Source organism: Anomaloglossus baeobatrachus, chromosome 1 (assembly GCF_048569485.1).
Source record: "Anomaloglossus baeobatrachus isolate aAnoBae1 chromosome 1, aAnoBae1.hap1, whole genome shotgun sequence".
NCBI lineage: Eukaryota > Metazoa > Chordata > Amphibia > Anura > Aromobatidae > Anomaloglossus > Anomaloglossus baeobatrachus.
The window spans coordinates 470282940-470297130 of NC_134353.1; the positions used below are offsets into that span (position 1 = coordinate 470282940).

Consider the following 14191-nt stretch of genomic DNA (forward strand, 5'->3'; position numbering starts at 1 on the left):
AGCTGTCGGTGCCTCTTGGGCTTTTAGGCACCAGGCTACGGCTCAACAAGTCTGTCAGGCTGCCACTTGGACTAAAAAACAAAAAGCCAGCACCAAATGTGCACTACAGCACTAAACATTCCAAACTGTACTTATTTTAAAAATTTTTTGAGATTTTTGGCAAAAAATTGCAATTTCTTGAGCTGCTTCGCCACGTCACGGCAAATCTCATTTGAAGCAGTCCTACACTAAAATATTTTTATAAAATGTGCCATACGGCCTCACATATGAATAGTAGAACTGCTCTTAGCAGCACTCACCTGGTCTATTTCAATCCCGTACCCATGACTGAGTCATGGCTGTGGGCGGGACAGGTCCAAGCAAATGCTGCATGAAGTAAATAGCCTGTGGACAAAGCCTGATGACTTAATGTGAACAGTCACCAACCGCCAAAATCCAGACAGATGGAATACATCCCAAATTGGGGTGCATAGCAAGGTGGAGGTCAACCACCGACCAATTCAATGAAGAAAAAACAAAAAGCCAGCACCAAATGTGCACTACAGCACTAAACATTCCAAACTGTACTTATTTTAAAAATTTTTTGAGATTTTTGGCAAAAAATTGCAATTTCTTGAGCTGCTTCGCCACGTCACGGCAAATCTCATTTGAAGCAGTCCTACACTAAAATATTTTTATAAAATGTGCCATACGGCCTCACATATGAATAGTAGAACTGCTCTTAGCAGCACTCACCTGGTCTATTTCAATCCCGTACCCATGACTGAGTCATGGCTGTGGGCGGGACAGGTCCAAGCAAATGCTGCATGAAGTAAATAGCCTGTGGACAAAGCCTGATGACTTAATGTGAACAGTCACCAACCGCCAAAATCCAGACAGATGGAATACATCCCAAATTGGGGTGCATAGCAAGGTGGAGGTCAACCACCGACCAATTCAATGAAGAAAAAACAAAAAGCCAGCACCAAATGTGCACTACAGCACTAAACATTCCAAACTGTACTTATTTTAAAAAAATTTTGAGATTTTTGGCAAAAAATTGCAATTTCTTGAGCTGCTTCGCCACGTCACGGCAAATCTCATTTGAAGCAGTCCTACACTAAAATATTTTTATAAAATGTGCCATACGGCCTCACATATGAATAGTAGAACTGCTCTTAGCAGCACTCACCTGGTCTATTTCAATCCCGTACCCATGACTGAGTCATGGCTGTGGGCGGGACAGGTCCAAGCAAATGCTGCATGAAGTAAATAGCCTGTGGACAAAGCCTGATGACTTAATGTGAACAGTCACCAACCGCCAAAATCCAGACAGATGGAATACATCCCAAATTGGGGTGCATAGCAAGGTGGAGGTCAACCACCGACCAATTCAATGAAGAAAAAACAAAAAGCCAGCACCAAATGTGCACTACAGCACTAAACATTCCAAACTGTACTTATTTTAAAACATTTTTGAGATTTTTGGCAAAAAAATTGCAATTTCTTGAGCTGCTTCGCCACGTCACGGCAAATCTCATTTGAAGCAGTCCTACACTAAAATATTTTGCCACTTGGACTAGCCTGCATACATTTTCAAAGCACTACCAAGTGCATGCTCATGCTTCGGCAGATGCGAGCTTGGGCAGACGCATCCTTCAGGCGGCTGTCGCCCACTTGTGAAGTTAGGCTCCGCCTACTTCTTAGTTTTTCTGTTTCTTCCCACCCATGGACTGCTTTGAGACGTCCCATTGTCTGGGTCTCCCATAGGAACGATAAAGAAAAAGAGAATTTTGTTTACTTACCGTAAATTCTTTTTCTTATAGTTCTGTATTGGGAGACCCAGCTCCCTCCCTGTTGCCTGTTGGCAATTTCTTGTTCCGCGTGTTATCACCGGCTGTTGTCGTGGACAGAGTCTCCGGTTGTTCCGGTTCTTGCTCTGTTTTTACTTGTGGGTGACTATTCTCCTTCAGCTTTTGCACTAAACTGGCTGGGACTGGCTCACCAGGGGGTATATAAGCTCAGAGGGAGGAGCTACACTTTTAAGTGTAGTACTTTGTGTGTCCTCCGGAGGCAAAGCTAAACACCCATTGTCTGGGTCTCCCAATACGGAACTATAAGAAAAAGAATTTACGGTAAGTAAACAAAATTCTCTTTTTTTTTTTAGTTTTTTTTTTTTTTAAAGAAGGCAGAGGTGGTTTATTACCATAACTGCCTTCCTATTTGCTGTATATATAGTGCTGAACAAGCCCTGTGTATACAATTTAGGAAGTAGTAACATCACTACTCAGGGTGCAGGGCTGAAATTCCTGTACCATAGTCCTAGATCAGCTCTGCTAGCAATTTACCTTGTAAGGACTTTTGCACATGCTGCGTTTTTTTTTATACGTTTTTTAAAAATCTGCATCAAAATCTGCATGTCTTTCATGAAGCCAGAAAAGTCTATGGGATTTTTGATTTGCTGTGCACACACTGCAGTTTATTTCCGTCCGGTTTCGGTCTGGTTTTTGATGCAGAAAAAATCTGCAGCATGTCAATTGAGTCCGGTTTAGCAGCGTTTTTTACCCATTGACTTCAATGCTCTCATGAAATAACGCTGCTAACCCGCAGTTGTATTCACACTATGATGGTTTGACTCTGTTTTCATAGCATTATTACAACCATTCCTGAGTGTCTCTCTCTCTGTCTGTCTCTGTGTCTGTCTCCGCTTCATAATTACCGATCACCGGTGTGGCTGTTACACTGCTCCTGCAGCCTCTCATTCTTCTTCCCAACCCACTCATTAGCCTAATTACATATTCACTGCACCCGCTCATTTGGCTTATACTTATTCACTGCTTCCCCCATCTGTGATTGGTTGTCGTCTGACGCGCCCCCATGGTGAGTGGCAGCTGTCTGACTGCAGCCAATCACAACCGCCGGTGGGTGGGTCTACAGTATATCGTACAATAAAATAAAGAATTTTAAAAAAACGACATGCACTCCTTTTTGATACCCAGCCAAGATAAAGTATCACAGATGAGGGCTGGTATTCTCAGGCTGTGGAGACCCACCTTATTGGGAGCCTCCCAGCCTAAAAATATCAAGACAGCAGCTGCCGGAATTGCCGCATACATTAGATGCGACAGTCCCAGTTCTTTACCCGGCTCATCCCAATTACCCTGGTGCGGTGGCAATCGGGGTAATGAGGGATTTAAAGGCAGCCCACAGCAGCTACTAAGTCCTAGGTTAGTGATGCCAGGCGTCTATAAGACCCCCCCATCATTAGTCTGTAAGTGAAAGTAAATAAACACAAACACCCAAAAAATCCTTTATTTGAAATAAAAGACAAAAAAGCACCTTTCTTTATTGTTCCTTTGGGAGACCCAGACCATGGGTGTTTAGCTTCTGCCTCCGGAGGACACACAAAGTACTACACTTAAAAGTGTAGCTCCTCCCTGTGAGCTTATACACTCCCTGGTAGCCAGTCCTAGCCAGTTTATTGCTTTGTGTCAGGAGGCATACATCCACACATGCATTCTCATCTGATTTGTTTGACTTTTGGAAAGTTTGAAGAAAAGCGGGTCCATGTCTGGACTCCCGGCATGTCCCTTTTCACCCCACTGTGTCGGCGGTGTTGTTAAGGTTGATTTACAAGGCTGCAGCCTTACATGCCGCACTCCTTCACCATCCCTTCTGGGCTCTGGCTTGAAGTGGGAGCTAGCACGGTCTCCATGCCTGGCAGGAGTCCGGTCTCCATCCACAGCCCCTTGAGGATTCTGTTGGACCGGAGCACTCATCCCCAGGGACATGGCCCTGCGTCTCAGCAGCTAAGTACCTGAGACGTTTATGTTGGGGGTCCCGGTTCTTTATTGTAAGGGGAGAGTATGCTGTATGTGATTGTTTTAACTTTTCCGGCGGGTTCTCTAGCTTTTGCCTGAGAACCGCGCCGATGGTGCCTGCTTGTCGGCCTCGCCGCTTAAATTTAGGCCCCGGCTTCGCCGGAGGCCTAGTTTCATTTTCCTGCCCTCGCATGTCATTCATGCAGAGGGACAGGTTCGGCTCCTCCCGGCGGCCGTTCTACACAGGGGAGGAACACTCCCCACTGCTGGGGCGTCCCTCCTCCCCTGCAGGTCTCTATAGCCCTCCAGTTCCCGCTCTTTTATAGGAACGCCCTCTTCTCAGGCAGAGTTCACTCTGCTCTGGGACATCCTGCATTCTGCATCTCTGCTGAGGTGCTGCGACTAGGGGACCGGGCTTCGGGATCTGGAGGGCATACAACACCGCGCTCAGCGGTCTGGTAAGCCACAGCCGGTCTCCGGTTGTGGACCTCTGTATATTCTCCCTGGGGTTCATTCTCTGCAAAGCCCCCACTCCAGCAGCATGTCTCACACAAGGAGCAAGGCTCCAAAGCTTTATTCTGCATGCACTGCATGTAAGCTCCTGCTGCCTGAGCCGAGCACCTATCCACATTGTGATGTCTGCTCTAACTTGGCGGTGCCACAGCCTGGAGTCTCACCCCCAGTGGTCTCTCAGGCTGCTGCTGCACCTGTGATTGAACCCCCGGCCTGGGTAGAGTCCTTTTCTAGGTCCATATCCCAGTCATTTGCTGAGTCCATGGGGCTTTTGTCCAGGACTTTGATGAATATGCATCAGCCCCCCTCACAGGGTGCCTCTAATACTCTTGACAGAGGACTCCTATCCTCTGACCTCCGTCCATCGGAGCTCACGGAGGATTCATCATCTGATCCCAGACCCTGTCCTTCTAAGAGAAGGCGCAGGGTTTCTTCCCCCTCCCCATCCCACGGCTCTGTCTCAAGAGCTGACTCTCAAGATGAGGAGGATGCCCTCACTGGGGGCTCGGAGACTATGTATCCCATCGATTTCTCTGAGGGTGACTCAGATCTTAGTGATTTGATTGCTTCTATTAATTCTGTGCTGGATCTCAATCCGCCAGTGTCAGAGGAGCAACTCTCTTTGAGAGAAAAACATCAGTTTACCTCGCCTAAGAGAGTGAAGAGTGTGTTCTTTAACCACTCCAGTTTTCAGACCGCTGTGACCAAACCCAGGACCTGCCCTGACAAACGCTTTCCAAAGCGTGGTTCTGATGACCGGTTTCCATTTCCACCTGAGGTGCTCAAGGAGTGGTCTCACTCCCCAAAGGTAGACCCTCCGGTGTCTAGGCTCTCAGCCCGGACCGTTGTGTCGGTGGCTGACGACACCTCACTTAAGGATTCCACTGACCGTCAGATTGACCTTCTGGCCAAATCTGTGTATGAAGCTGCGGGGGCCGCGTTTTCCCCGACTTTTGCAGCAGTGTGGGCTCTCAAAGCCATCTCTGCTTCTCTAGAGGAGATGCATTCCCTCACCAAGGAATCTATGCCTGAGATGGTTACCTTAACTGCTCAGGCTTCATTTTTTTCATCCTATGCCATGTCTGCCATGCTAGAGGCTGCTTACCGCACTGCGGTGGCTTCAGCTAATTCTCTTGTTATCCGCAGGATTTTGTGGCTTCGAGAGTGGAAGGCAGATGCTTCTTCCAAGAAGTTTCTTGCTGGGCTCCCTTTTGCTGGTTCACGGCTGTTTGGTGAACAGCTGGATGAAATCATTAAAGAAGCTACTGGCGGGAAGAGTACTTCCATGCCACAAACCAAGACCAGGAAACCCGCCCAGGGTAGGAATTTTCGTTCCTTTCGTTCCTCCAACTGGTCATCCTCTAAGCCTTCCGCCTCGTCCGCTAACTCAGCCAAGGATCAGAAATCCAACTGGCGCCCAAAAGCGCGTCCGCAGAAGACCGCAGGAGGTGCTGCCACTAAGGCAGCTTCCTCATGACTCTCGGCCCGCTCCAGCCACGTCCTTAGTCGGTGGCAGGCTCTCCCACTTTGGCGACGCTTGGTTAAAGCAAGTCTCCGATCAGTGGGTGAGAGACATCATATCTCACGGCTACAGGATAGAATTCTCTTCCAGCCCTCCAAACAGATTTTTTTCCCTCAACTCCCCCCTGCTCCAAGGCCGCCGCCTTCTCGCAGGCCGTGGCGTCCTTGCAGGCAAACGGAGTGATTGTCCCAGTTCCCGCTCAGGAACGGTTCAGAGGTTTTTACTCAAATCTCTTCCTAGTTTCAAAAAAGGACGGTACCTTCCGGCCCATCCTGGATCTCAAGCTTCTCAACAAGCATGTTCAGGTGCGGCACTTTCGCATGGAGTCTCTGCGATCAGTCATTGCCTCAATGACCCAAGGGGATTTCCTGGCGTCCATCGATATCAGAGATGCCTATCTACATGTGCCAATCGCAGTGTAACATCAGCGTTGGTTACGTTTTGCGATAGGAGAGGATCATTTCCAATTCGTGGCTCTCCCCTTCAGGTTAGCCACGGCCCCTCGGGTATTCACCAAGGTCATGGCGGCAGTGATTGCGGTCCTGCACCTCCAGGGGTTAGCAGTGCTTCCTTATCTGGATGACCTTCTGGTCAAGGCTACGTCCAGCGCAGACTGTCAGCGGAGTGTTTCGCTCACTCTCGCCACCCTAGCCCAATTCGGGTGGATTGTCAATCTTCCCAAATCCACTCTGACTCCGACCCAGAGTCTCACGTACCTAGGGATGCAGTTCGAGACTTTGCCGGCACTTGTGAAGTTGCCCTTAGACAAACAGCTGTCACTCCGGTTGGCGGTGCGCTCTCTCCTGAGGCCCCGCCGTTATACCCTCAGGCATCTGATGCAGGTGCTGGGTCAAATGGTGGCCTCCATGCAGGCGGTTCCCTTTGCCCAGTTCCATCTGCGTCCTCTGCAGCTGGACATTCTCCGCTGTTGGGACAAGCGGCCTTCCTCCTTACACAGGTTAGTGGCTCTGTCGCCACGGACCAGGAGCTCTCTTCAGTGGTGGCTTCGACCCCTCTCCCTGTCCCAAGGGCGCTCCTTCCTGACTCCGTCCTGAGTGATTCTCACCACCGATGCCAGCCTATCCGGCTGGGGAGCGGTACATCTCCACCACAGAGCACAGGGCACTTGGACTCCGTCCGAGTCAGCCCTTTCAATCAATGTGCTGGAAACCAGAGCTGTGCTTCTAGCTCTCCTAGCCTTTCACCACCTGTTGGCGGGCAGGCACATTCGAGTCCAGTCAGAAAACGCGACAGCGGTTGCCTACATCAATCACCAAGGCGGGACACGCAGCCGCCTGGCAATGTTGGAGGTCCAACGCATTCTTCAATGGGCGGAGGACTCCAAGTCCACCATATCCGCAGTCCACATCCCTGGCGTAGAAAACTGGGAGGCAGATTCTCAGCCGTCAATCCGTGGACGGTGGAGAGTGGTCCCTGCACCCGGCAGTGTTTCAGTCAATCTACCGCAAGTGGGGCACTCCGGACGTGGACCTAATGGCATCCCGTCACAACAACAAGGTTCCGGTTTTTGTGGCTCGCTCCCACGATCCTCAGGCCTTCGCCGCGGACGCTCTGGTTCAAGACTGGTCCCAGTTTCGTCTGTCCTACGTGTTTCCCCCTCTAGCTCTCTTGCCCAGAGTCCTGCGCAAGATCAGAATGGAGGGCCGTCGAGTCATCCTCATTGCACCGGACTGGCCCAGGCGAGCTTGGTATCCGGACCTGCTCCAACTGTCCGTGGAGATGCCGTGGCATCTTCTGGACCGTCCAGACCTGCATAAGCGCTGCATACTCTAGATCTGGTGCGTGCTCTCCGGATCTATGTGTCTCGCACCGCTGCGCTTAGGCGGTGCACCTCTCTTTTTGTGCTAACCACAGGGCGGCGCAAGGGTCTCTCTGCTTCTAAGCCGACCTTGGCCCGTTGGATTAGATCGACCATTTCGGACGCCTACCAGAGTACTCAGGTGCCTCCCCCGCCGGGGATCAAAGCACACTCGACCAGAGCTGTCGGTGCCTCTTGGGCTTTTAGGCACCAGGCTACGGCTCAACAAGTCTGTCAGGCTGCCACTTGGACTAGCCTGCATACCTTTTCGAAGCACTACTAAGTGCATGCTCATGCTTCGGCAGATGCGAGCTTGGGCAGACGCATCCTTCAGGCGGCTGTCGCCCACTTGTGAAGTTAGGCTCCGCCTACTTCTTAGTTTTTTCTGTTTATTCCCACCCAGGGACAGCTTTGGAACGTCCCATGGTCTGGGTCTCCCAAAGGAACGATAAAGAAAAAGAGAATTTTGTTACTTACCGTAAATTCTTTTTCTTATAGTTCCGTATTGGGAGACCCAGTTCCCTCCCTGTTGCCTGTTGGCAATTTTCTTGTTCCGTGTGTTATCACCGGCTGTTGTCATGGACAGAGTCTCCGGTTGTTCCGGTTCTTACTCGGTTCTACTTGTCGGTGGCTATTCTCCTTCAGCTTTTGCACTAAACTGGCTAGGACAGGCTACCAGGGGGTGTATAAGCTCAGAGGGAGGAGCTACACTTTTAAGTGTAGTACTTTGTGTGTCCTCCGGAGGCAGAAGCTAAACACTCATGGTCTGGGTCTCCCAATACGGAACTATAAGAAAAATAATTTACGGTAAGTAACAAAATTCTCATTTTTTTCATCACTTTATTAACCCCCAAACACCCTCCAGGTCCCACAACGAGCGGCCTGCTGTGAGCTCCACGGAGCAACTAAAGTGAGTCGCGCTATTAGCGGTGATGTCACAGGGGTTGGCCATGGCTGGAGTCCTCCATCCGTGACATCAAATCACTGGAGTGACTGAAGTGAGTCGCATGATCATCGGTGCCGTCACTCAGGTGATTTGCGGTCACAGCTGGAGTCCTCCACCTGTGACCGCAATTCAGGCTGACTGAGTGACGCCAGTGACAGCAGCAGCGGCGGCAGCCCTGTGTACAGGATGCGATCATGGAGGGGTCTATTGGCCTGCGGTGCACAAGAAGCACTCCTCCATGATCGCATCCCATACTTGAGCTCCCGGTAGGAGGACATTACAAAACAATGGGCACATTATTGCAGGGGACATTAGTAAACAATGGGCACATTACTGCAGGGGATAGTACTAAACAATGGGCACATTACTGCAAGGAACATTACTAAACAATGGGCAAAGTACTCGGGTTGGCTTATATTTGGTGTATCCCAAACTCTATATTTTAACTTGAAAGGTTGGGGGTCGTCTTATACGCCGGAAAATACGATAGTCAGAAGACGTTCAGCTGCAAAATAATGATAAAGCAACCACTCACCTTCCAATCATTGGGGTTGGTGCTTAGTATCCTAATTGCACACAGGTAAGGCCTGTACTGGAGTAACTCACACAGAAACATATGGGTGCCAAGACCAATGATCAAAGTAAAAAAATATTCAGGTCCCATAGTGGGACTAAGTGGAAAAAGTAAAAAAAAAAAAAAAAAATGTGTAAAAAGCTGTTTTGCCATGAAAACTGCAGCACAAAACAAGATAATAAAAACAATTGAATTACTGGTGTTTTTTCATTTAAAAAAATATTATCCCTCCCAGAATAGTAGCAATAAATCTTCAAATCGTTCACACACAAAAAAACTGTCACACAGGTTTGTCTGAAAAAAAAAAAATACAAAAGTTACAGCTCTTAGAATAGGATGACAAAAAACTATTACAAAAAACCATTGTAGTGTGTAAAAGTAGCAAAGCACAGTGATTACGTAGGAAGCTTTGGATGTATTTCTGTTATATTTGTACTTTCGTTATTATTCCCAATCTCTGACCACCGGATTTAACACACAATTTCTCGCTCCCATGTTCAGACCCATGACATGATGGCGGGACACCGATGGGTTGTCATGATAGTCAGGGGTCAGCTGATTAACCCTGTCACTGTCATGGCAAACTTCCTGTGAACGCCGGCATTCATAGGATAGCATTTGTGCTACACAGAGCAGTGCCGATACATCGCTTTGTACAGCACAAGCGATCAGAGTGTCACAGCTTCAAGTTCCCTAAGGGGCATAGTAAAAACAATAAAAGTTTGAAAAAAATGTAAAAGTTCAAATCACCCCCCTCTTGTCCATTGGAAATAAAACAATAAAAAAAATTCACATATTTGGTATTACCGCATTCAGAAATGTCCAATCTATCAGAATATGAAATAAATTAATCAGATTGGTAAAGGGCATAAAGAAAAAAATCAAAACGCCAGAATGACAGGTTTTTTTGGCCATCACAACATCAATAAAATGTAAGAAGAGGCGATCAAAACAGCATAGCGACCCAAAAATGGTATTTGTAAAAAAAAACTTCATTTCAGGACGCCAAAAAATAAACTGTCACACAGCCCGAGATATCGAAAAATTAGAAAGGTACGGTTCTCGGAAAATGGCGACAAAAGTGCAAATGTTTTTATTGACAAAATTTCTGAATTTTTTTTCCACCAATTAAATAAAAAAAAATGATTTGTGTGTAGTTTTAATGTTATTTAATAATCTTTTTATTTCTAAGAAACAAAATCTTTCACACACTTTATTGCTTCCCATATATCTTCTCCATTTTGCAGAGACCCAGAATTTGTGTTTTACGATCAGCTAAAACAAACAATGAATGCATACCGGTGAGTATAACTTGCATAACAAGCTGTGGTTACTAATTTACTCATTTCTATTGTGAAAAATAAAATCTGAGCATACAACACATAGTGAATCTGCACTGCTCATTTGTGTCATCCATTGTTAAACAAGCGATTTATTTCCTTCTTCAGAGTGAAACCAGCGATATTTGATCTCTTGTTGGCGATGTGCATTGCAGCTTATCTTGGTCTGGCATACCTTGCAGTTCAGGTACATGGTTGACTTTTATTTTAGGATGTTGCCAATTATTAACCCTTATGATGCTGCCGGTAATCTTTCAAATTCTTTACATTTGTGAGCACTGCCATCATTCATAGTTGGCTGTATGCCAATAACAGAGCTTACTTTATTGCAAGTGGCTTGCACTGGGGCTGAGCATCGGACGTACCCGAGCACAGTGATGCTCGTGCTAGTGGTTTGCATGCGTAAAGCACCGGAACTCTGGGGTTTGTTTTTTGTAAAGTCTGTGTTTGGCACGAACACCGAACCTTGGGTTCGCTAATCTCTAAAAATAAACAGTGTTGACGATATCAAGTACAGCAATATTCACCCTCCCTTGCTCCAGTGATGCCTTCCCACCGCTCCTCCCAGTGATAGTTTCCAGCCTGCATCGGTGACATCATGACCACAGAGCACATCTTTATGTCACTGGGCTGATGAAAGTTGAAAGGAGAAAACCCCCTTTAAGAAAAAAATTAGGCAGTTCCCCTTCCACACACACACTTAAATTCTTCACTAATCCAGCTTAGTTGCTTCAGTTATCCTTACTATTATTCATTTACAATCTGTGTCCTCAACAGGAAAGTGCTAATAAAGATAGGTGGGCACAACCTCAATGTCTGTGCTAGATTAGTGGGGGTCTGCACTTTAAAAATGAGCTATTATGAGCATTTGTTTTCTTGATACCAACCCCCAGTCCTTCTGCAATTTATTCAGATTTTTTATAAAAATGATGGTTTGGCTTTCCATGTCTGTATACGTAATATCTGACACCTTTTGGTCTTTTCACAGAACTTTGGAGTGCTTTATAAGATAGTCCAGAGAGTGGCCTTGAAACCAAAACAGTTGTGAAGACTCATTCCTTAGCCAAGTCTCATCCATTGGGATCCTGATAACCCTGAGAAGGGAGTTTCGCTACCACAGAAGCACTCTGTCATTTAAGCACTGGAGGTTGAATTTCATCATGGCCCTTTGACTCTTTTGCATGGATCTCCGCATCAAGCCTTCCTTTACTAAAGGATTTTGAGCAGAATAAATTGGTAGTTAAATAAGGTGATCACAGGATACAGATGTTCCCTTCTGCCTCAAAGAAACAGACTTTTCTCTGTTGGTACTCAGGATTTAACTGTGAGGGTTAAATATTTTTAAGTATTTATGATACCGGGATTGTCCCAACATTTTGCCTTTTTCTTTAGTTTTTGGTTTATTTTCATCATGCACTGAATCACCCCGTTGTGACTATTTAATTGAAGATGAGGATCAAATCTAGAATGAGCAGGGACATAAAATAAATAATTGAAATCATAAAACAAATAATGTGAAATGTGTATCCATAAACTGCTATGGGTTTCTGGTTTTTTAATGGTTCAGTATATTTTTGATGTCTGCAAATCTTCAGGATTCCAAGCATCATACAAAATGGAAGGCATTCTCCCAGGAAAGAGCTGCCGTTTTGAAAAAGCAAGACGATAAAATAAATGTCTGTATTTACTATATCTTAAGGAAATCAACCATTCGGGTGGGAGAGAAGGAATAAAAAGTAGATTGGGGATACATAATGAAGCACCTGATAGTAAACATAAAGGTAAAATGCTAAATTTGTAAGAAAGCTTAGTGTCATAGTTAATCATGTGGTTAGAGCTTGTTAGGTACCTAAACTAGGTCCAGGATTGCCAGGTAGAGTCGTATTATTATTGTCACTGTACATGTGTTGTTTCCTGAAACAACAGGAAGTTAACATCTACAAAGCCCCATGGCCAAAATGAAGTTATAAGCTTTCTGTTTTTTATTTCTAATATAGATTGGGATTTGGAGAAAAAAAACATTGCCACAAATAATAAGAAAATACATTTAACACAACAACATAGTCATTTTCTGACGAAACATTCCCATAAATGAGAAATTAAACTTTGTCTACTATTTTTTATCATTTTGTCTAGTTTGGAAAATTATGGAACTTTGCAAATTAGTTTGTCTGCATTCCTGTAACAAAATTGCATGTAAGTGACTTCCAAGTCCCTGCTTTCTCTGACGCCTCATTGGGGGACACGGGACCATGGGACACAGGACCATGGGTGTTATGCTGCTTATCCATAGGAGGACACTAAGTAGATGCAAAGATGTTAGCCAGGCTACTTCAGTTTTAGCTTAGTGTCTATAGGAGGCAAATCTCTGCAGACTACTGCAGCGAGAATTTTTTGTTTTTAGAGTGCAACGGTTCCTTCGGGGACCGATTTCCCAAACCATCAACAGGCGGGAACGCGGAGTATCGCCTCCCCGTACCCCCTCCTGCGATGCTGGATCCTGGGCTGTTACTCACTGGATGACAGGTCTCATGGCACTGATTTTCCAGAGCCCAGAGCAGATGAAAACTTCCTCAGCCCCTCTTGCAGGCTCTGAGTTGATACAAGTTCTGCACCAAGTGTTGACCAGACTGCCATCTCCACAGGAGTTAAGGTGAGATCATTCCGATTTTTCCAGAGCAGATGGAAAACTTCCTCAGCCCCTCTTGCAGGCTCTGAGTTGATACAAGTTCTGCACCAAGTGTGACCAGGCATCAGACTGCCATCTCCATCAGACTGCCATCTCCACAGGAGCTGAGGTGAGATCATTCCGATTTTCCCAGGGCAGATGAAAACTTCCCTCTGGCAGGGTCTGAGTTGATACAAGTTCTGCCAGCAGGCGTCAGAATCTGCACACTGGCTCCCTGACAGGAAATTGGAGCAAAGGTCACACTGACTGGATGCACATGGGCTGTGATTGCAGACTCCTACATAGCATTCCACCTGTGGCGGGGGGAGGGGAGAGCTCCCAGGACTCAGTGCAGCCGTGGTACACTTATAGAGGTTTTTCTGTCCACCATTGTTGTGCAGGGCTGGAGGAGGGAAGGGGAGTCCCTTCCCACCATTTTTTGTTTTTTTGTTTATTATATTTTCTCATGCCTTCTTGTCAGAGCTAAGCCCCGTCCCCTCCAACACTCGATAAGCCACGCCCCACTCACACAGGGTGCTAGCTTCGGCAGCACATATGCTCAAATGCAGAGCTACACAGAAGATTAGCATGGCCCCTGCACAGCAGGCCAAGGATGACATGGAAATTCGTGAAACATTCAACATCCTCCTTCCCACAGGAACTGTGACACAGGAGGAGGGGGGGGGGGGGGAAGGGCTAACAGTGTTCTGGGTGAGTTATAGCCTCACTTGCATATTAGCTATGCAAAGCATTGCTCCCTCATTACAATCAGTTTGTGGCTCATGAGCCAGGGGCTGCAGTCACATGTTTTATGGAAGGGAGAGGAAGATTCAGCTCACCTGCTAGCCAAACTGCTCAAATCCTTAGGGTGCAAGGGTCCGCTGGTAGGTCCACACCAGCATGGGATAAGCAACAGCAAAATGGAGAGGAAGGATCCAGCACAAATTCCTTGTTGATAAAAAAGTTTTTCTTATTCTTTATTGAAGTGTTAAAAGCAAAAACAAAAGGA

At 46.6% G+C, this 14191-nt stretch overlaps 1 protein-coding gene and 1 pseudogene across 2 annotated transcripts in view; both read left to right on the top strand.

Annotated features, from left to right (window-relative positions):
• NCLN (nicalin) overlaps nt 1-12027 on the top strand; it is a 127166-nt gene extending 115139 nt beyond the window's left edge. For both annotated transcript variants that reach the window (XM_075314688.1, XM_075314698.1), the window contains exons 13-15: nt 10422-10475; nt 10623-10701; nt 11503-12027. In XM_075314688.1, coding sequence (XP_075170803.1) covers nt 10422-10475; nt 10623-10701; nt 11503-11562 — 193 coding nt within the window. In that variant the 3' untranslated portion in view covers nt 11563-12027. The remainder of the gene's footprint in view (nt 1-10421; nt 10476-10622; nt 10702-11502) is intronic.
• A 1689-nt stretch (nt 12028-13716) lies between these two features.
• On the top strand, nt 13717-13830 carry LOC142258646 (U6 spliceosomal RNA; annotated as a pseudogene).
• The last annotated feature ends 361 nt before the right edge of the window (nt 13831-14191 follow it).